This window comes from Capricornis sumatraensis, chromosome 3, assembly GCF_032405125.1.
Source record: "Capricornis sumatraensis isolate serow.1 chromosome 3, serow.2, whole genome shotgun sequence".
Classification (NCBI taxonomy): domain Eukaryota; kingdom Metazoa; phylum Chordata; class Mammalia; order Artiodactyla; family Bovidae; genus Capricornis; species Capricornis sumatraensis.
Window position 1 is genome coordinate 135,566,464 of NC_091071.1, and position 22,234 is coordinate 135,588,697.

At 41.2% G+C, this 22,234-nt stretch overlaps 1 protein-coding gene across 1 annotated transcript in view; it reads left to right on the forward strand.

The window, feature by feature from the left end:
- The first annotated feature begins 587 nt into the window (after positions 1–587).
- FAM117B (family with sequence similarity 117 member B) overlaps positions 588–22,234 on the forward strand; it is a 68,303-nt gene continuing 46,656 nt past the window's right edge. The window contains exon 1 of the mRNA XM_068969272.1: positions 588–1,188. Coding sequence (XP_068825373.1) covers positions 588–1,188 — 601 coding nt within the window. The remainder of the gene's footprint in view (positions 1,189–22,234) is intronic.

Consider the following 22,234-nt stretch of genomic DNA (forward strand, 5'->3'; position numbering starts at 1 on the left):
CATCCCTGGGGACCGCTCTGGTTCGGCGGCAATCCCTTTGGCAATATTCCAGAATCTGAGTCCCCAGGGCACCCCCCAGTGGGAAGGGAAAGATGCGCGTGGCCAGGCGCGCGCGTACGCGTGTACACTCACGTGTACACTCACACGCGCGCGCGCACACATTACACATACACACAGCCTGTCTCCTCCGCTCCCCCTCCCCCCGGGGGGGCGGGTCTCTTTCTCTTTAAAGAGCAGACGGTCTCCGCGCAAACCCAGGTTCTCTAAGGCCCCGGGGCCCGGGACCCGAGCTCCTCGCAGCCAATGGGCGCGGTGGAGTGGCTCGAGCGCGGCTGACGCTACACCAATGGGCGCTCGCGAGGGGCGGGGGCAGCGAAGGAGACACTATTGTTGATGAGGAGGAGCAGCGGCGGCGACGGCTGCACCACCTCGTTGCTGCCGGCCGCGGCCCGGGCGCCCCCAGCACCCCAGACTCCGGCTTCATCACCCCGTCGCGGAGGCCTTCCCTCCAGCCTCGAGAATCCTCCCCCTGCCTTCTAACAACAAAACCACCCCACGTCTCGCCCAGTCACCGGGGAGGGGGGACCATGTCCCAGCGGGTGAGGCGCAATGGGTCCCCCACGCCGGCCGGCTCCCTCGGGGGCAGTGCGGTCGCCACGGCCGGGGGATCCGGGAGCCGCCTGCAGCCCATGAGGGCGACGGTTCCGTTCCAGCTGAAGCAGCAGCAGCAACATGGCAGCCCCACGCGGAGCAACGGCGGCGGCGGCGGCGGCAACAACAACGGCGGCTGCTGTGGTGGCGCCTCAGGCCCCTCGGGCGGCGGCGGCAGCGGCGGGGCCCCGCGCACCGCCTCGCGCAGCACTAGCCCCACGCGGGGCGGCGGGAGTGCGGCCGCGCGCACCAGCCCCACGGTGGCCACGCAGACGGGCGCGTCCGCGACGTCCACGCGAGGCACTAGCCCCACGCGCGCCGCCGCGCCCGGGGCCCGCGGAAGCCCCACACGGCCGCAGCCGCCGCCGCCGCTACTGGGTACCGTGTCGTCGCCCTGCTCGTCGCCCACCCACCTGTGGACTGGAGAGGTGAGCGCGGCCCCACCCCCAGCCCGCGTCCGGCACCGGAGGAGGTCCCCGGAGCACAGCCGAAGCTCCCCGGAGAGGAGGAGCCCGAGCGCCCCGGTTTGCAAAGCAGGTACGTGCTGGGGGTTGCGCGAAGAGGGAAAGGCAGCGGCGGGAAGGGGTCCGGGGCGCGCGCCGCTACCGCGCGGGGACTGCGGCGATACCGCGGTGCCGGGGTGGCCGTGGGCGGGGCTGGGGGCGGGACCTGGGCGGTGCGGCCCCGCCTTCCCCGGGGCAGCCCCGCGTCCCCTCCGCCGCTCCCGGGCCGCCTCATTCATCCCTCGGTCCGCCTTGAGTTGGTGCTGCTCCGTGGAGGTGCAGCCGCTAACCTTGTGCCTAGGCAGACGTGTTAATGATAAACCTGGGGTTCTGGCCGCCCGCTGGCTATTGCTTACCCTCCCTTGGGAGTGAGGCTAAGAGTAGTTTGTCACTTTAGTGACATGGTTAGTGTTAGTATATTACATGTTTGTTGGTAAGCATTTCTCTTTGACAAAACAGTGTCAGATTTGGGGAACTTGAGTGCACTAGCATAGCAGATTTGGTTGGGTCCCTGAAGAGACATGAGGCTGGGAGTGTGTTAGCATTTCCTAAGACTAAGTGGGTAGCAAGAAGTGAGAAGTAAGTTAAGCAAGATTCCTGTGGAAGGTTTATGGGCTTTGAGGTCTGGTATATTTCTGATATACTGATTTTGTGTTTAGGATATAAAACCATTTTTTTTAAGAAAAGAACAAGACCTAAAGGTTTGTCTCCTTGTTATTTTAGGGACCTAAAAATTGTTTTTCTCTAGACCTGGGAGCTTTTTTGGGAAAGGTCCAGAATGGAGCTGTTGAATTCCTCAGGAGTCATTCATAAAGAGAAATTCAGATTGTAGAAACTGAAAGAGATAATATTTATCATCTAATTGTCTTTGTAGAACCTCCTGAAAAGAGGAATATGTGGTTTCTAGCTTGTGTTTTAATACTGCCCGTATCTACCGTTGTCTTACCCTGTTTGAGAAACTTGTTAGAATTTTTAGGCAGAATGGCTGGTTATTTCAGGAAACTTAGTACTGTACTTCCTAACCAAATAAAAATGATAATGAAATGGTTTCAAGGGTTCATTCAGAATTGGAGGGAATGGGATGAATCTTTTCTACCACTTATTTAAAGTTAGATGGTGGATACTTTGAGGGGAGAGTATTGTCCTGAAAAATGATTGATACTGTTTTCTGACTAAAACAAGAGTACTGTTTTAAACCTTTCAAACATGCAAAATGCTTTTTTCTAAACTTTGAAGAAAAAATCCCTCCCCCTCAAATAATAGCTCTTATTGAGCTCCTACTTACTCTGAGTGACTTACCTCCTGGTTCTTACTTTAACGCTCACAGGAGATTTTGGAGAGCAAGCAGTGGAGTGGATTTTTGAACTCTGAAGAGTGGTACTCCAAAACCATGTCTTTTACATTGTATCAAGGAGGAAGCTTCATGGTGTGTGAGATAGTACTGGGGAAATATGTAGCACACCAAAAATGACATGTGCTTAGTTTCCCAAGCAACTCTTAGAGATATCTGGTGAACATAATTGATTCAGTTTGCTTTCAACCTTCTGGAGATGGCATAATGTGGCAGGTGGAAAGAAAGGAGAGCTACTTAGGTAGGCAGTTAAGATGGAGGAAGCAGGTGGTGATCTGATGGTCTGATAACAACATCTGAATACTCTCTCAACTATTTGACCCTTAAAAAGCAGCGACCTGATGAGATCCGGGTTAAATTAAGTATTGGGAATGTGTGGAGGAAGGTGCTCTTTTCTTATCTTTCTAGAAGGGCTCTATTTTCCAGCATCTCAGATTCCTCATATGCCCACTTTTCATGTTTCCCAAAGCTTCTTTCTCTCAGATCTGTCATTTCATAGAGTATTCATGCTGTGAAATTGACTCTCTTCGTTAGCCCTCTCCTCCTTCCCTCCAACAAAAACAGAAAAATAAAACCTTTTTCTTCCAATGGAGTGCTCTCACTTGGGTGTGAAAAAGGGATGCTGCTTGTTACTGAGTTACATCATCTGAGTATCTGACAGCTTCCTTCCCAGGAATGTGTTCTTGTTTCACTCTGGTGAACTTATATGCAGAGTGGGACAAGTATTTTCTGATTTTGTCCTCTTCAGTTCAGTCACTCAGTCGTGTCTGACTCTTTGTGACACCATGAATCACAGCCCACCAGGCCTCCCTGACCATCACCAACTCCCGGAGTTCACTCAAATTCATGTCCATCGAGTCGGTAATGCCATCCAGCTATTTCATCCTCTGTCGTCCCCTTCTCCTCCTGCCCCCAGCATCTCCCCCCTCCTCCCAGCATCAGGGTCTTTTCCAATGAGTCGACTCTTTGCATGAGGTGGCCAAAGTACTGGAGTTTCAGCTTCAGCATCAGTCCTTCCAGCGAACACCCAGGACTGATCTCCTTTAGGATGGACTGGTTGGATCTCCTTGCAGTCCATGGGACTCTCCAGAGTCTTCTTCAACACCACAGTTCAAAAGTATCAATTCTTTGGCGCTCAGTTTTCTTCACAGTCCAACTCTCACATCCAAACATGACCACTGGAAAAAACATAGCCTTGACTAGGCGGACCTTTGTTGGCAAAGTAATGTCTCTGCTTTTCAATATGCTATCTAGGTTGGTCATAACTTTTCTTCCAAGGAGTAAGTGTCTTTTAATTTCACGGCTACAGTCACCATCTGCAGTGATTTTGGAGCCCCCCAAAATACTGTCCTCTTAGCACAAACTAAATCCGGAAGAAAAGGAATAAGTCATGAGACTTCCTTTAAAACTTTCTTATTCCTTTTTTTTCCCTCTGGCCGCCCTACATGGCATGTGGAATCTCCCCTGACCAGGGATCCAACTCATGTCCCTTGCAGGGGACGTGTGAAATCTTTACCCCTGGGCCACCAGAGAAGTCCTTTATTATTTTTAATTGAAACATAGTTGATTTACAGAGTTTCAGGTGCACATCAGAGACTCCCTTTTTGATTGAAGGATATTACTGCTAGTTTTCAGCTTCAGTGAAATGCAGACATCCTTATTGGTAGAGGCAAGGGTCTACCTTATTAAATAAACCTCATGTAACTCAAATTCCAGGGTCCATCTAGATCAGGCAGTTAGCTTGTAGGTGAGTTGGATGCCCTAATCTTTGTTAGGAATCCAGTCTGAAAGTCCCCTGTTTGAAGGTCTCAGGATCTTTTGAGGGGTGTCCCTATTCAGTCAGCTCCCTCCCCAGTTGCTTTATTCCCCTGGGGTTACAGGTAATCATTGGCTAATTGAGAACTTCCTTCTCTTGAGGACTATAAGGTAATCCAAGCACCTGTCCCTGACAGATGGCTTCAACTTCCCACCTTCAATGCCTGCCACTTCCAGGGCCAGGTGATTTGTCATTAGAAGCTGAGATAGGCTTAGAGAAGATAAGTAGGCAGCAGTGTTAGATGTAGATAAAATGGTGAAGAAGGTGAAGTTTTTGTTCCTTCCCTCCTTTTACCTGACTTTGTCTTACTCTGTATAATGTCAAATGGATGCATTACAAATAGAGAGGTGGCACAAAGAGGGCAGGAGCACAGGCTTTGGGTAGACATTCTGTCTTCTACCACTTAGAAGCCATATGATATGGGGAAGTTTAACTTTCTCATGTGTATTAATATAATCAGTGATGATGTTTACTTCATATGGTGGTAAGGATTAAATGTAAGAAAAGTGAAAAATACCCAGCTCAGTACCTCAGTATAAAAGTTAGCTTTTGTGTGTCATACTAGTTTTTGCTTCTAGTTTTAGTGGATATAGCATGAATTGCCACTGTAGGCTTAGTTTTCATGGTTGTATGAAATTTCAAGTTGCCAAGAACATCCAGAACTGTTTGGAGTGTGATCTGTGGTTCATTTGTATCAGAATCATTTAGGGTCTTTGTTAAAAAATGCAAGTTCCCAGGCCCTACCTACTCCACATCTTGAAAGTACCTTGCCACCTCTTTGATTTTGCTGAATTCTGTGTTTGAAAAACAGTTACTAGAAGCAACAAAGGGAAGTAGTTTGAAAACTCCTCTTTGGAGAAAAAGGCATTCGTACAGTATGTGTAAAAGTTATTTTTGCAGTATGGCTGACTAATAGGTAGATAGCAAGTTGTGTTTCTGCTCATTTTCCCATTACTTCGGATGCATTTATTGTGTATGAATATGGTTGTTAATTGAACTGGGGGTGTGGCAAGAGCAGCAACAAGAGATGGACTTCTCTGGACTGGTAATAAGGAAGTAGTGAAAGGGAACTTCATATCGGCGCCATCTTAAGACGTCTGCTTTCTAGTACTTTGTGAAGTATGCAGCTTTGAGACTTAGGTGTTTCTAACCATTTGGAGGATTGCTGGTAATCTCACACTTTCAGGGGAATCCTTTTGGTTTTAATTTCTGTATTTTACAAACATTGAAGACAGGGCAACTGGAACCTTATTATTAGTTCAGCATCTTGGCTAGTAAAATTTATATTGAATTAAGTTCAATTCTGTAATCTTTGAACTACTCTGTGTGTTAGTAACTGTGCAGTGTGCTTAGTCGCTCAGTTGTGTGCAACTCTTTGTGACCCCTTGGGCTCTAGCCTGCCAGGCTCCTCTGTCTATGGGGATTCTCCAGGCAAGAATACTGGAGTGGGTTGCCATGCCCTCTTCAGCTGTGCATCAGTTCAGTTCAGTCTCTCAGTCGTGTCCGACTCTTTGCGACCCCATGAATCGCAGCACGCCAGGCCTCCCCGTCCATACTGAGCTCCCGGAGTTCACTCAAAGTCATGTCCATCGAGTCGGTGATGCCATGCAGCCATCTCATCCTCTGTCGTCCCCTTCTCCTGCCCCCAGTCCCTCTCAGCATCAAAGTCTTTTCCAGTGAGTCAACTCTTCACATGAGGTGGCCAAAGTACTGGAGTTTCAGCTTTAGCATCATTCCTTCTGAAGAAATCCCAGGGCTGATCTCCTTCAGAATGGACTGGTTGGATCTTCTTGCAGTCCAAGGGACTCTCAAGAATCTTCTCCAACACCAACTGTGCAATAAAGCAATGTAAAAGAGAACTCCAAAGACACCAGCCTTGTAAGACAGGTTCCTAAGTATGTAATATGAGTGATTTGGGTTCATAGAGAAGTGAGTAATTCTGTAGGGAGTGGGTATAGAAATTCAGAGGAGATGGATTTTGCTTTGAGTTGGAAAGAGAGGACCAGAATTTTACAGTTGGATTATAGAGGTGTGAACAGATGCATATCATATTCAGTCCTATGTCTTAAAATGTAGAGTATAGGATGTTTGGGGAGGAAAGAGAGCAAGCAGTCGAAAAAGAGAGTAGGAAGGTAAGTTTACAGAATGGCCTGGAATAGAATATGTGAATTCAAATGTATCCCATGCATAATACCACTGGAGCCAGACTGTCAGGTTCAAATCTTGGTATTACTGCTTACTTAGTAGCTGTTTAACTTTGGGCAAATTCACTTCACCTGTAAAAATGGGGTACTAACTAATATTTAGTAATAAGTTGACCCTTGAACAAAGCAGGTTTGCATTGTCCTGCTCCATTTATACATGAATTTTAAAAGTGTAAATCATGCTACAACATACCAGATCTGAGCTTGATTGAATCCGGACATGTGGAACTGGGGAACCAGATGGCCGACTCTAAAGTTATATTCGAATTTTTTTCTATGCAGAGTCGGTGGTCATAACCCCTTGTTATTCAAGGTCATTGTTGTTCAGTAGCTCAGTTGTGTTTGCCTCTTTGCAGCCCCATGGACTGCAACATGCCAGGCTTCCCTGTCCTTCACTGTCTCCCAGAGTTTGCTTAGACTCATGCTTATTGAGAGAGTGATGCCATCCGACCATCTAATCCTCTGTTGCTCCCTTCTCCACCTGCCCTCAATCTTTCCAGCATCAGAGTCTTCCCTGGTGAGTCAGCTCTTTGCACCAGGTGGCCAAAGTATTGGAGCTTCAGCTTCAGCATCAGTCCTAATGAATATTAAGGATTGATTTTCTTTAGGGTTGACTGATTTAATCTTCTGTCCAAGGGACCCTCAAGAGTCTTCTCCAGAACCATAGTTTGCAAACATCAATTCTTTGGTGTTCAGCCTTCTTTATGGTTCAACTCACACATCCATACATGACTACTGGAAAAACCCATAGCTTTGACTAGATGGCCCTTTGTCAGCAAAGTGATATCTCTGCTTTTTAATATGGTATCTAGGTTTGTCGTAGCTTTTCTTCCAAGGGGCAAGCATCTTTTAATTTCATGGCTGCAGTCACTGTCTGCAGTGATTTTGGAGCCCAAGAAAATAAAGTCTGTCACTGTTTCCATTTTTTCCTCATCTATTTGCCATGAGGTGATGGGACTGATGCCATGATCTTAGTTTTTTGAATGTTGAGTTTCAAGCTGACTTTTTACTGTCTTCTTTCACTTTCGTCAAGAGGCTCTTTGGTTTTTCTTCACTTTCTGCCATTAGGGTGTATCATCTACATATCTGACGTTATTGATTTTTCTCCTGGCAATCTTGATTTCAGCTTCAGTTTTATCCAGCCCAGCATTTGTTAGAAGGACAAAATGTTTGTAATTTCTGTGTGGGAATAATAAGGAATCTCTTGATATTAGCTATTTTCACATTATTTTTATCATCCTCATCATCCAGGGGTTTAGTCATTAAAAATGAATTGGTTACATTACATTGAATACATAGAGTTGGTAAATATCTCGGATGAGTAGACTACAAATGTGAGATGGGAGAGACTGTTGGATAGTACTAACAAAGGCATCAAGCTCATGAATTTAGTTGCTTTGGCAGTGGGAATGGCAAGGATAAAGGAGACTGAGGAAACTTGGGTTCAGTAACCTGTTGGATGTAGGGGTGGAGAAAGGAGGAGTTGAGGGTTGGATGGTGGTACTAACTGAGATAAACAACACTGAGTAATGCCAGTTTGGGAAGAGAAAAATGAGTTCAGTTTTGGGTATACTTAGTTTGTGCTCTCAGGAAATTCAGGTAATTTTCTAAATTGTGGCAAATACAGTTTTAGAACTTGGGGGTACAGTTTGAACTGGAGGCAGAAAATTGGGACTTGTTTATTTCAGCTCAGTAAACATTGATTTAACCCACACTTCATGCTGAGTGTTTGTGTATGGGTGGTAATTGAAATGACTAGTTACTAGGATGGATAAGATGATGGGAGAATACTGAGGATACAACGGTGGGAGAATACAAGCATTTTAGCATATTATTGACTGGGGAAATTTTTGTATAAACTAATGCCTGTGGCTCTAATAAGTCTCCGGTCAATAATTTGTTAAGTGAAAGTTGCTCAGTTGTGTCCGACTCTTTGTGACCCCCATGGATATACAGTCCATGGAATTCTCCAGGCCAGAATACTGGAGTGGGTTATCTTTCTTTTCTCCAAGGGATCTTTCCAAGTCCCCTGCGTTGCAGGTGGATTCTTTACCAGCTGAGCCACCAGGGGAGGGTAGATAGAAAAGCCAAGGAAGAAGCCTGAGAATGTGGTGGTAGAGTAGTTAGTGTTGAGAAAGCCAAGAGAAAGATTTGGATTTCAAGGAGGAGATGGTAAAGATTTTAAAATTCTGTGGTGGTAACAAGTAGGCTGAGCCTGGAGAATAGGCTTTTGAATTTGACATTTCAGTCCAGTTGTTAATGTTAGAATAGCATGTTGGGGACACAAATCAGGTTAAAGTATTGGTCGAGGAAGTAGAGGTAATGATTATAGACTGCCCTTGCGGAGTATTAACTACTGTCTCACTGTAAGGAAGGTGACAAAACGGGACCAAGAGGTGAGCTGAAGTTCACTTGTTTACTTATAGGATGGGGAAAACTGCAGCATGTGTTATAGGTTTGGGGAAAGGATTCACAAGAAAATGAAAGACTACAAGTTCAAGAGGAGGAAGTGATAGATGGAGCAAGGTCATGGAAAATGAGAGAGGCAGTGGGCTCCAGCACAGGGTGTAGTCTGGAAATCTCAAACAATTAAGGACTTCTTTCTCTGAGGATGGAGAGGAGGTAAGGATGGGTTAAGATGATGGGTGACTCAGCAGTAGACAGGAAGGGAGTAGATAAAGTAAGCTATTTCCGTTGCCAAACTACTTGAAGAAGAAATAGTATGTTTGTCAGATACCGTATTTTAAAATTTAAATTTTACTTTTATCAAAGTACACGTATGTAATTTAAAATGTCAAGTAACACTAAAACTTATAATCAAATGCAGTGTTTCCCTGCCACATCTCTTTCCACTCCCACTTCTTGCCACTTTGAGACAGCTGCTTTCACCTCTTAGTGGTTTCTTCAGGTGTTTGCCTACATAAATCTAAATACCTGGTAACTGCTTCAGGGCTTCTTTGTTCATCTTTATATATTATACAGTGACTTCCTACTTTGACAGCTGTAGACTTGGTCCCTTATTGTCCTTCCCAGTCCTCCCATTGTAGTTACAGCACTCTTGGTTAAATTATTATTAATGTTTATATTATTATGACTGTGTAAATACTGTTTACAGCAGAACCTTGTGGTATGCTACAATTATATTCTTTTATAACTTTTTAGGCTCCTTGAGATTGAAAAGGCTTTTGGTTTGCTTTATTTTCTGTGTACCTCTGACTAAGTCATCCCCAAAGTTTTCATAACAAACTTTCTTTTAAGTATTTTAAAACACATCCTGTACTTTGTCAGTTTTATTATTTTCTTGAAGATAGCCTTTCTGGAATCGCCTATCCTCCTATTCCCAACTGTCACATTGATTTCCAGATCAGTGCCATGGCCTTTGCCTTGGAACTTCTCTGGAAACTCCTTCACCTCCGTTTTTGGACACCCTGATCTCTGGAACTTGTTTTGCTAGAGCATAACCTCCAATGTTTTTTTTAAGACCTTGAATGTCGGCACTTATCTGTCTTTGCCCTTAATGGTTTAACTCGGTATAGAATTCCAGGTTGGAAATAATGTTTCTACTGATAGTTGAAAGGACTTCATTTTTTAGGCTCTAGGAAAAGCCTTTGGGAAGTCTGAATGCCATTCCGATTCTTAGTCCTTTGTGTATTGTGTGTGTGTGTGTGTGTGTGTGTGTGTGTGTTTATGAAAGCGCTACCACTGTTCTGAAGTGATTGCCTTGGTGTACGATTGGTTTTCCCTCATTCAGTTTACTGGTTACTCTGTGAATTTTATAATCTCAGGACTTTGTTTCTGGGACCTTTTCTTCTCTCATTTGTTCTCTCTGTTATCTTTGTTTTATCTTTCTGGAACCACCACTATGTAGAACCTCTTGGATTCAATCTATAATTTTCTTATTTCTGTCCTAGTTTCCATATCTTTTTTTGTTGTTATTCTAGCAGATACATTTTCTATCACTTCAACTGAATTTAATTTTTTTTTGGACATAATCATTTTTGGGAAGGATTTAACCTTACTTTTTGTGTTAGTATCTTTTAAGTTATTTTTTGTCTTGTCAGTGTCTTGTGAAAACATTTATAAAAGGTATAAATACCCTCCAAGTTTTCTTTGCCTTCTTCATTGTCCTGACAGCCCTTTTTGTCTTGAGCTGTGTATTTCTGGTTGGAAACTTTCCTTAGTTTTCTATTAATATTTAAATAAGATACAAAATTGCTGATTAGGTTTTCAGTCTGAGTGCAGGTCAGTCTGGTAGATGGGAGGATCTCAAAGTTGAATGATGATGCAGGGTCTCTCAAAAGTAGGGTTTTTTTGTTTTTTTCTTCTCTTAGGCCAGTTTCTCCTGGGAAGAGTCCTACAATATCATGCCTGAGGATCTGTCTTGTGTCCTTAAATACAGAGCCTGTCTAGTTAATCTCTCTCAAGCAGTTTCTCCCAGTCTTTTTGCTCTGGAGACACCCTTGGAATAATTTCCATTTCTCAGGGAACCCCTGCATTAGTAATCAGTAAGTTGAGATACAATAAAATAATATTGTTCTGAGTACAGACTAGTTTCTCTGTGGATCTTTTTATTTGGCCAGTTTATAAGCCTATTCATTTTTTAAGTGTTTAGGTGTAAACAGGTAGCTGTATAGCTTTTACCTCTACCCTTCTTGGATACAAACATAGTTGAGCTTAGCTTACCTTTCTTGGTATTAATCCCTTTTCATAGATTTTTTTTTTTTTTTTAAAGCTCAAAGGCAACCAAAGTACATTGTGATTAAATAATTGGCTTAAGCCAAGTGAGGTTTAATTTTTCTAAAGGTAGGCTCAGTAGTTTTAATGGGGCTTCCCTGGTGGCTCAGACAGGAAAGAATCTGCCTGCAACATGGGAGACCTGGGTTTGATCCCTGGGTTGGGAAGATCCCCTGGAGGAGGGCACTGCAACCCAGTCCAGTATTCTTGCCTGGAGAGTCCCCATGGACAGAGGAGTGTGGCGGGCTACATTCCATGGGGTTGCAAAGAGTTGGACATGACTGAGTGACTAAGTACAACACAGCAAAGGTAGGCTCAGTAGATTTAATTTAAATAAAATTAGTAAATTTATCCTTTTATAATGTGAAAATTATTGAGAAGATTGTACAGTAAAACTACTAAAACTATAAGCCAAGATAATATGACAAAAATTTAGCTTGAAATACAAGTTTGTTTGAATTTGAAAAATTTCCAGTAACATGTAGCTGCTCAGTTGCTCATTTGTGTCTGACTGCAGCTTCATGAACTGTAGCCCGCCAGGCTCCTCTGTCCGTAAGATTTCTCAGGCAAAGATACTAGAGTGGGCTGCCATTTCTTCCAGGGGATCTTCCCAACCAGGGATTGAACCTGTGTCTCCATCATTGGCAGGCCATTCTTTACCATTGAGCTACCTGGGAAGCCCCTTGAAGTAACATCCCCTGTCTCAAAAGTAGGTTTAGCAGAATTACTGGCATAAATTGACTTTGTGACCTCATTTATAGATCTATACATAAAAAATGATATTTTAAAATTTATCTTTTTAAAGTGAAATGTGTTCTTGAGGTGTGTTTTTTTTTTGTATGTGTGTTTTCTGTACAAATAGTCAATTCTGAGTTGAACTAGAAATGAACACGCCCACATTTCATTTTCAAATGAAATGAAACATTTGTTTCCTAGCTCTTGATACTTGTTAAACAATTAAATTTGCTTATTCATATAAGAAGTTGAAAATGCAGCAAATTATTCACTGCTTTCCTGTGAATGACAAGATACTTTCCTTGCCACAGAAATCTAGAATTTACATCAGGGCAGATCAGAAAGTCTTGATTTGAGTTTATAGTCAGACTGCAGCTAAGTTACCACTTAGACATCTGCTTTGGAAACTTCATTGAAACCTCTTTTCTGCTCTTGCCTCCTTCCCTGTCTGTTGTCTTTGTGAGTAACATGTTTTTATTTCTTCAGTATTATTTTAATTGGAAATCTTTGCTACTTTTTCTGATAAAGGCTAGCATGTAGTCAAGGTGAAATTAACTATAGTTTATTCCAAAATGAAAATACATATAACATTTTTAATTGACCCACTTTTCTTTATGAACTAGTATAAATTTCTTTTGGAAGTAAATTTAAATTTGGTGGGATTTCTTGCCTCCAAGGAGCTAATTCTGGAATTGTGTATTTTACAAGTTTACCTCCTGGCCTGTATTCCTCTTTCCCTCTTTCCCTCCTTCCCTCTTTTCCCCCTTTCTTCCTGCCTTCCCTCCTTCCCTCCCTCTCTTTCTCTTTTCTTTCTTTCTGTGCAGTTAATATATCCACATGATAAAAATTATAGATAATAAAAATAATACAGTAAGTAGTCTTCCCCTACTTGTCTTTAAGTTCACTCTTCTCAGAGAAATAGTTAGCTGCTGCTTTTGTATTATTCTACAGTTATTCTATGCATGGGCTTCCCTGTGGCTCAGATGGTAAAGCGTCTGTCTGCCTGCAATGCGGGAGACCCAGGTTTGATTCCTGGGTCAGAGAGATCCCCTGGAGAAGGAGATGGCAACCCACTCCAGTACTCTTGCCTGGAGAATTCCATGGACTGAGGAGCCTGGTGGGCTACAGTCCATGGAGTTGCAGAGTCGGACATGACTGAGCGACTTCACTTTCACTTTCATTCAATGCACGTATGCATATATGGGTGTGTGACTTTATGTTTGGGTCTGCTGCTGCTGCTGCTGCTGCTGAGTCGCTTCAGTCTATAGACCATATGTTATTTCCTCAGACTTCTGTTTTGAATGTTTAGATCATTTTCCAGTCTTCTGTTGTTAAATGGTCCTATGTTGAACATTCTTATTTATACTTCTTTATGCACTTATATATATATAAATGAGCTTATCTGTAGATAATTTTTAGAAATGAAATTCTTGATCAAAGAGGTACATTTTTTCTTTCTATTGTAAAATATATTTCAGGAGTCAATATCAGTTCAGACTTGAATTCTAAGACCCTGCTTCTTTTTTCCTATCTTTGTTTGGAGTATTTTTATATTCATTTTATCTCTACTATTAGTTATCAGTTACACCTTTTTTCATTACACTCGCTGTTCGAAAGAACTTGGTGCAGTGATGGAAATGTTCTGTATCTGTTACCTAATACTTCACATTAGAACCTTATAGTAATATACTTCCGTTTCCTGCCTCACATCTTTTGTGCTATTGTCCAGTGTTTTGTTTTTCTGTTGTAAATCCCACAGTACATTGTTACTCTTTTTACCTTAGATGGTTATTTTTTATCTTTATTCTCATTTTCATCATTCTTAATTTCTTTGTGTGAAATAGGGTGGTTGTAGTGTGAGTGAAAAAAGGCTTATTTGAGAAGCAAAGAAATAACAGACCTTGTTACCTGATTCGATTTGCGGGGTGAGAATATGAGAGGTCATCATTTTGACTGAGATTTCCAACCTACCTGAGTGGTTGAGATGTTGTCATTATTAACTGGTTTCGTAAATTCTATTATATTCAGTATGCATACAGAGTAGGCCATAAACTTCTGAGGCATAATGCACTAAAATTTTTTAACATTTCAAAAGAAATAATATGGAAAATTTGGAAGATAAAGCCTAATTTTTTTTCTGCATATACTCTTTCCAATTTATTATTCTTAAAAATTTGTAATAGTTATTTTACTTACTGTCCTACTGTGTTTACTGAGATCTATCTAGTATTTTCTGAAAAAATTTCGCATTAATTATGTTTTCCCATTGTGCATGTATGCTGATATTTTTAAAGATAAGGACGAATGATGTCTTTAAAAAATTGTTTAAGGCGCCTGCTGATCTTTGCTCCTTTTCTCTGGTTGCAGTGAATGGGGTTACTCTTTGTTGCAGTGCACAGGCTTCTTGTGGTGGCTTCCTTTATGGAGCACAGGCTCTAAGCACGTTGGCTGCAGTCGTTGCGGCTCAGTTGTGGCTCGCAGGCTCTAGAGCACAGGCTCAATAGTTGTGGCGCCTAAGCCTAGTTCCCTGGCATGTGGAATCTTCCCTGACCAGGAATCGAACCTGTGTTCCCTGCATTGGCAGGTGCATTCTTATCCAGTGCACCACCAGGGAAGTCCTGGTGATGTCTTTGTGTTCTTTTAGAATCTGTGCTCACTTGTGCAGAACAACATGTAAGTCATTGAGATGGCATCTCTGACCTTATGGGCTTTAGAATTAAAGAGAGAGACAGTGTGGATTTTCGTATTATTCAAGGATTAACAATAAAAGTAAGAAAATATGTAGTATTACTAAGAAGAGTATTACTTAATTGCAAAAGCCTGCTCTGGCCCTGTGGGACTCTGTTTTGATTCTGAGTGCTTTGTGCGCAGTCAGGAATTCCTAGATGACTTGTAGGATAGACATTTGTCACTTCTCTAGAAAGCAGTTGCCATTAATACTGTGCCTGGAATTCTTGGAAAGTCTGCTCCTGGAAATTGATTTAGTGTCACAGGAATGCTGTTGTCCTACTTCAGAGATGTCTCTATTGTATTAGGAAGAATTAGGATCCACAAGTTAAACTTATATTCTCCCAGATAGCCCATCCAAAACCTCCTTTGTAATTAAATCCATTACTCTCTCCCCTCAGTTGGGGTATTAATAAAATGGCAAGATTTAAATGAGACCCAATAAAAACTTTGAATGAACGGATGGCTTCCTGTTTTAAAGCAGTGTGAGCCTGAAGACCCATGCCTGTCTTCTGTGTGTCTTTTGTCTGTTCCCTTGGTTTGGAGTTCTTGCGTAGCACTAGGTTTTAAGCACTACTGTTTTCTTGTAATTGAGCTTTGCTTATGAATGTTATACTGCTAGCTCAATATTGAGTAGAATATCTGTAATAATCCTTGGAAGGATTGGACATCCTGCTGGATAGGGAAGTTGCATATTTCTAGTAATGGTTGATGAGATTATACTGATCCATCTATTAATACATACTCTTGTCTGATACATATATTTTTTTGCGGGGGGGACCTGTCCTGGGTCTTTGTTACTGTGTGGGCTTTTCTCTAGTTGTGGAGAGTGGGGACCACTCTGTAGTTCTGTGCAGGCTTCTGATTGCTTCTCTTGTTGTGCAGCACAGGCTGGAGGGTCCGTGGCCTTCAGTAGTTACGGCCTGCAGTCTCCAGAGTGTGGGCTCAGTAGTTGCGGTGTATGGGCTTAGTTGCTCCAAGGCATGTGGGATCTTCCTGGACCAGGGATTGAACTGATGTTCTCTGCATTGCAAGGCAGATTCTTAATCACTGGACAGAATCCTGATATATGTTTTTATTAATAGTATACTTTTGACTGGTACCTGGGTTTAAGGCTAAGTATAGTGAGAGGTTATAGAACAGCTTCCCCTTTGTAAAACTTTATAAACTTTGGCTTAATCACTCTCCTTTTCAGTGGATTTCTATTTTCTTTCCTATAAATTACCTTAGTAAAAATATATTTAAAAATGTGCGTGTTTGGGGACTGGTATAAATAAGTGTATGTTGATATATATCCTCTTTAAGAAAAAATATTTCCAAGATTGAGATTATTTAGTTGTTTTAAATAATTTGCTGCTTTGTAGCACTACTTACCAAAAAATAATTGAGTCAGTTTACCCTGTGAACAGAAAGAAGTGTGTCTACCTGTTGCTGTGACGCCTTGTCAGAATTAGACTTCATATCTTTTCTTTAGTTTTATCAATTCAGTACGTGTAATAGAGTACCTCATTGCTTCCATTGATATTTCCTTAATATCTATTTCTTGGAGTCATAGAGAGTATTTGAGATAATATATTTAATAGCTTCATGTAGTAGCCATGTAATACCATTTAATAAATAATAGTTGTTATTAATTGGGCATGGAACAACAGACTGTTTCCAAATAGGAAAAGGAGTAAGTCAAGGCTGTACATTGTTGCCATCCTTATTTAACTTATATGCAGAGTACATCATGAGAAACGGTGGCACAAGCTGGAATCAAGATTGCCGGGAGAAATATCAATATCCTCAGATATGCAGGTGAAACCACCCTTATGGCAGAAGGTGAAGAAGAACTAAAGAGCCTCTTGATAAAAGTGAAAGAAGAGAGTGAAAAAGTTGGCTTAAACTCAACATTCAGAAAACTAAGATCACAGCATCCAGCCCCATCACTGCATGGCAAATAGATGGGAAAACAGTGGAAACAGTGAGACTTTATTTTTTTGGGCTCCACAATCAGTGCAGATGGTGTCTGCAGCCATGAAATTAAAAGACGCTTACTCCTTGGAAGGAAAGTTATGACCAACCTAGACAGCATATTAAAAAGCAGAGACATTACTTTGCCAACAAAAGTCCATCTAGTTAAGGGTCTAGTTTTTCCAGTGGTCATGTATGGATGTGAAAGTGGGACTATAAAGAAAGCTGAGTGCCAAAGAATTGATGCTTTTGAACTGTGGTATTGGAGAAGACTCTTGAGAGTCCCTTGGACTGCAAGGAGATCCAACCAGTCCGTCCTAAAGGAGATCAGTCCTGGGTGTTCATTGGAAGGACTGATGTTGAAGCTGAAACTCCCAGTATTTTGGCCACCTCATGTGAAGAGCTGACTCATTTGAAAAGACCCTGATGCTGGGAAAGATTGAAGGTGGGAGAAGAAGTTGACAATAGAGGATGAGATGGTTGGATGGCATCACCGACTCAATGGCCGTGAGTTTGGGTAAACTCCGGGAATTCGTGATGGACAGGGAAGCCTGGCATGCTGCAGTCAATGCGGGCGCAAAGAGTCGGACACGCATGAGTGACTGAACTGAACTAAACTGAATATTCTTTTTATTTATTCTATTTTATTTTTTTTCCATGCCACAAGGCTTACAGGATCTTAGTTCCCCATACTGGGATTAAATCTGGGTCACGGCAGTGAAAGCTCTGAGTCTTTTAACTACTGGACTGCCAGAGAGTTCCCGCATATGGTATATAGTACTATAGGTATATAATACTGTACTGTGGTGGTTTAATTGTTAAGTCATGTCCGACTCTTTGTGACCCCATGGACTATAGCCTGCCAGGCTTCTTTGTCCATGGGATTCTCCAGGCAAGAATACTGGAGTGGGTTGCCATTTCCTTCTCCAGGGGATCTTCCCAACCCAGGAATTGAACCCGGGTCTCCTACATTGCAGGTGGATTCTTTACCAACTGAGCTGTGAGGGAAGCCCAGTACTGTACTGTAATAGTTCATAGTATTTTTCACACAAATAATACATAAAAAACAAACACAAAATTAAAGAAGACGTTTTTAGTCTTACAGTACATTAGCTTGAAAAGTATAGTATAGTTCAGTACAAATGCTGGTTATGGGGCTGGCATCGAGTAAACAGGCAAGAAAAGTTACTGACTAACTGGAGGTGGGAGATGGTAGAGCAGCTACATCACCATGCTTTTACGCTTGCTTCCAGACATCCTGGTCTTGAAATAAAGACACTGTACTATTGTACTCTATACACTACTGTACAGTACAGTACACAAAATCACAACCAGTTGTAGAGGATGCACGCATGTGACAGTGTACATGTGTGAACTACACGATTGGACATGCGAATGCACATTCACATCTTTGAAAGTTTGCAACTTGGAGGTTCGTAGGGGACTTAACTGTATTCTTTTTAAGTGCTTGTTCACTCTTTATGTGAAGTATATAATTCTGTTTATATCTGTTGACTGATCATTCTACTCCTTGAAAGTTTAACTTTTTTAGCCCTTACTGTTTTTAAAAGATTTTCTTCATTTGGTAGTTGTGTAGAGTATGAGGTTTATTGAGGTATAATTTACATACACTAAAATTCATCCTTTTAAATATATACGGTCATATGCACTTTGACAAAGAACACAGTTGCATAATCTCAACCACAATCAAGATATAGAACATTTCTGCTGCTGCTGCTGCTAAGTCACTTCAGTTGTGTCCGACTCTGTGCGACCCCATAGACGGCAGCCCACCAGGCTCCCCCGTCCCTGGGATTCTCCAGGCAAGAACACTGGAGTTGGTTGCCATTTCCTTCTCCAATGCATGAAAGTGAAAAGTGAAAGTGAAGTCGCTCAGTCGTGTCTGACTCTTCAGCAACCCCATGGACTGCAGCCTACCAGGCTCCTCCATCCATGGGGTTTTCCAGGCAAGAGTACTGGAGTTGGGTGCCAGTGCCTTCTCCTCAGTGGTTGCTAGGCATAGCAACTACTGATTTGTTTTTGGTTCCTGTAACTTTTACTTTTTTCAGAATATTATCTATATATTTGTACAGTACTTAGCCTCTTTATTTTGTCTTCATTTGCTTAGCATAGTGCATTTGAGATTCATTCATGTTCATGCATGTATCGGGAGTTCACTGCTTTTTATTTCTGAGTAGTATTCCATAATATAACTGTATCCCAGTTTGTTGATTCATTTCCTAGTTGAAAGCTATTTGGTTATTTTCATCCCTGATATTGGAAATTTGTATCTTTTCTTTTTCCCTTAGACATTTTTACTACAAGTTTATGATTTTTATATACCTTGTCCTAGAATCAGCTTTTAGTTGAATTTACATTGTTGTATTTGTTTCATTGCCACTCCTATCTTTATTTTTTTCTTTGTTCCACTTGCTTTGTGTTTAGTTTTTTCTTTTTCTAGTTTTTCTCAGATGGAAACTTAAATTATTGGTTTGAGACCTTCTTTTCTAACAGAAGAATTTAATGTTGAATATTTTTCTTTAAGCGGTTGTTTAGCTGCATCCCACAAAATTTATTGTATTTTATTTTCATTTTAATTCATTCAAAGTATTTTCTAGTTTCTAGTTTCTCTGAGGCTTCTTTGATTTATGGATTATTTAGAAGGGTTTTGTTCAATTTCTAAGTATTTGAGAATTTTCCACATAGCTTTCTTTGATTGATTTTTAGTTTGATTCCATGCCAGAAAACATACGTTCTCTGAGTTCATTTCTTTTAAATTTATTAAGAATTGTTTTATGTCCCTGAACATGATCTACCTTGACAAATCTTTCATGTGCCCTTGTGTATTCTGCTGTTGTTGGGTGGAGTGTTACATAAATATCAGTTAGATAAAACTGATTGATGATGGTTTTTAGGTCTTCTGTGTTCTTGCTGATTCTGTTTGCTTTATCAATTACTAAGAGAGGAGTGTAGAATTCTCCAAATATATTAGTGGGTTTTTGTTTCATTCCAGTTAGCTTTTTCTTTGTGTATTTTGAAGGTTTTTTTTTGTTGTTGTTCATTTTTGTTTTTTAATGTGCAGAACCATTTAAGAGTTGTTATGTCTTTTTGGAATTGAGCTTTTTATCATTATGCATTTTTGGGGGGCTCTGGTAATTTTCTTTGTTCTGAAGTGTGCTTTGATTAGTGTTGGTATCATCTACTTTTTTCTATCTTTTCTGTATTATTTCATATTTCCATCCTATCTGTATTGTATTTGAAGGGCATTTCTTACACCATATTCCATCTTTTGGATTACTTGAGTATTTTTTAGTAATCTATTTTATTTTATATATTGGCTTTTGACTCTATCTCTTTATATAGATTAAAAAAATTTTTTTCTAATATTTGTATTTATTATTTTTGACTGTGCTAGGTCTCCCTTGCTGTGTTTGGGCTTCTCATTGCAGTGGCTTTTCTTTTGGGAAGCACAGGCTCTAGGGTGCGAGGGCTTCAGTAGTTGCGGTGCCAGCTCAGCAGTTGCATCTCCCAGGCTCTAGAGCACAGGCTCAATATTATGGTACCCTGGCTTGGTTGCTCTGTGGCATGTGGGATCTTCGTGGATCAGGGATCGGACCCATGTCTCCTGCAGCGGCAGGCAGATTCTTTACCACTGAGTCACCAGGGAAGCCCTAAAAAATACTTTTTTTTATTGAAGTATAGTTGATTTACAATGTTCTGTTTAATTTCTTTTTTTTTTTCTGTTTAATTTCTGTTCTTTGTATACTTTTTTGTTGTCATTGGTTGTTATGAGAATTATAATATACATACCTAACTTTTCATGTAATCAGATAAAATGTAGAAATTATATAATCAATTATGTCTTTCTGGCCTCTTCCCTTTATATTAGAGTGTTCATGTATATTATATCTTTAGACATTGAAAATGCTGTACAGATCATACATATGACCGTATGTATATGCCCTTACAATTTTCCCTTAAGAAATTGTGCATGAGTGTAATAATTTTTACAAAGGAAAAACCTTGATGATAAAGGCCTTAATTGATAAAATTTGAGTCAAAAGTTGATTGCATCTTTGCTGTAAGCTTTACATTAAAGGGGATTGAAAAAAGGAATTATTTTAGCAAAATAAACACAAAAATTGAAAAAAATGAGAAATAGTCTACCTATCTTCTTTAGTAAAGTAATAAAAAAATTAATGGACTCATTAGAATTTGCACTGAAAGAATACTTTGTTGATAAAAGATTAATTAATGTTACACATTCAGAAACACATATACAACATACTATATACATACAGCTTTGGTCAGGATGGACGGGATGAAGGCTTGAAGAGTCAGAGAAGCTTATACTGCCACATCTGTTTTTTTAAAAAAATTGTATCTGAGTGTGTACATATGAACATTTATATTCTGAAAAATCTCAGACTCTACTGCCTGCTAGCTGGGTTTCCACTGATGGCATGGGGGAATGCAGCACAAATAACTTTTCACTTTCTACTTTATCCAGTTCCATTTCTCTTAATATTTTGATAGCATGCTTCATTTCTATAATAAAAAGCTAATCAAAATTCTGTGTTAATAGCAGTGACTTACAATGGAATTAAGTGTTGAGAAAAGAAAGGCTAAAAAACAGTAAAAGCATTACCACTGAGATTTGCTCTAAGGTTCTATTTGGGCTGTTTTGGTAGAGTTTTCTTTTTAACATGGTCCTAAACAAGCTTCTTCTGTGTGTGTCCTCTATTTCCATAAGAGAAGTGATATTCTGCATTGGATCCAGTTATTATGATGAAAATAATTGCATCTAGAGAGAGAGTTGTGTCAGGATGCCCTTGGAAGGTATTCCTTGTGTTGTGTTTTAGACTAATCTCAAAATGAACCTTAGCCTTTGGGCCCCACTGAATTATTTCAGGATGTAAGCTAAACTAAGTAAGTTGGGTTACACAGTTAAGTAGTATTCTGGGTGTGTTGATTTCTGCTAGGTTTCATTCTTTTTGAGGCCTTTGGAATAGTGGCTGGTGAGGAGATAAACAGGTATGTAGTGGAGTAAATTAAAAGACGCTTACTCCTTGGAAGGAAAGTTATGACCAAGCTAGATAGCATATTCAAAAGCAGAGACATTACTTTGCCAACAAAGGTCCATCTAGTCAAGGCTATGGTTTTTCCAGCGGTCATGTATGGATGTGAGAGTTGGACTGTGAAGAAAGCTGAGCACCGAAGAATTGATGCTTTTGGAATGTGGTGTTGGAGGACTCTTGAGAGTCCCTTGGACTGCAAGGAGATCCAACCATCCATCCTAAAGGAGCTCAGTCCTGGGTGTTCATTGGAAGGACTGATGCTGAAGTGGAAACTCCAATACTTTGGCCACCTCATGCGAAGAGCTGACTCATTGGAAAAGACCCTGATGCTGGGAAAGATTGAGGGGAGGAGGAGAAGGGGACGACAGAGGATGAGATGGTTGGATGGCATCATCAACTCGATGGACATGGGTTTGGGTGGACTCCGGGAGCTGATGATGGACAGGGAGGCCTGGCATGCTGCGATTCATGGGGTCACA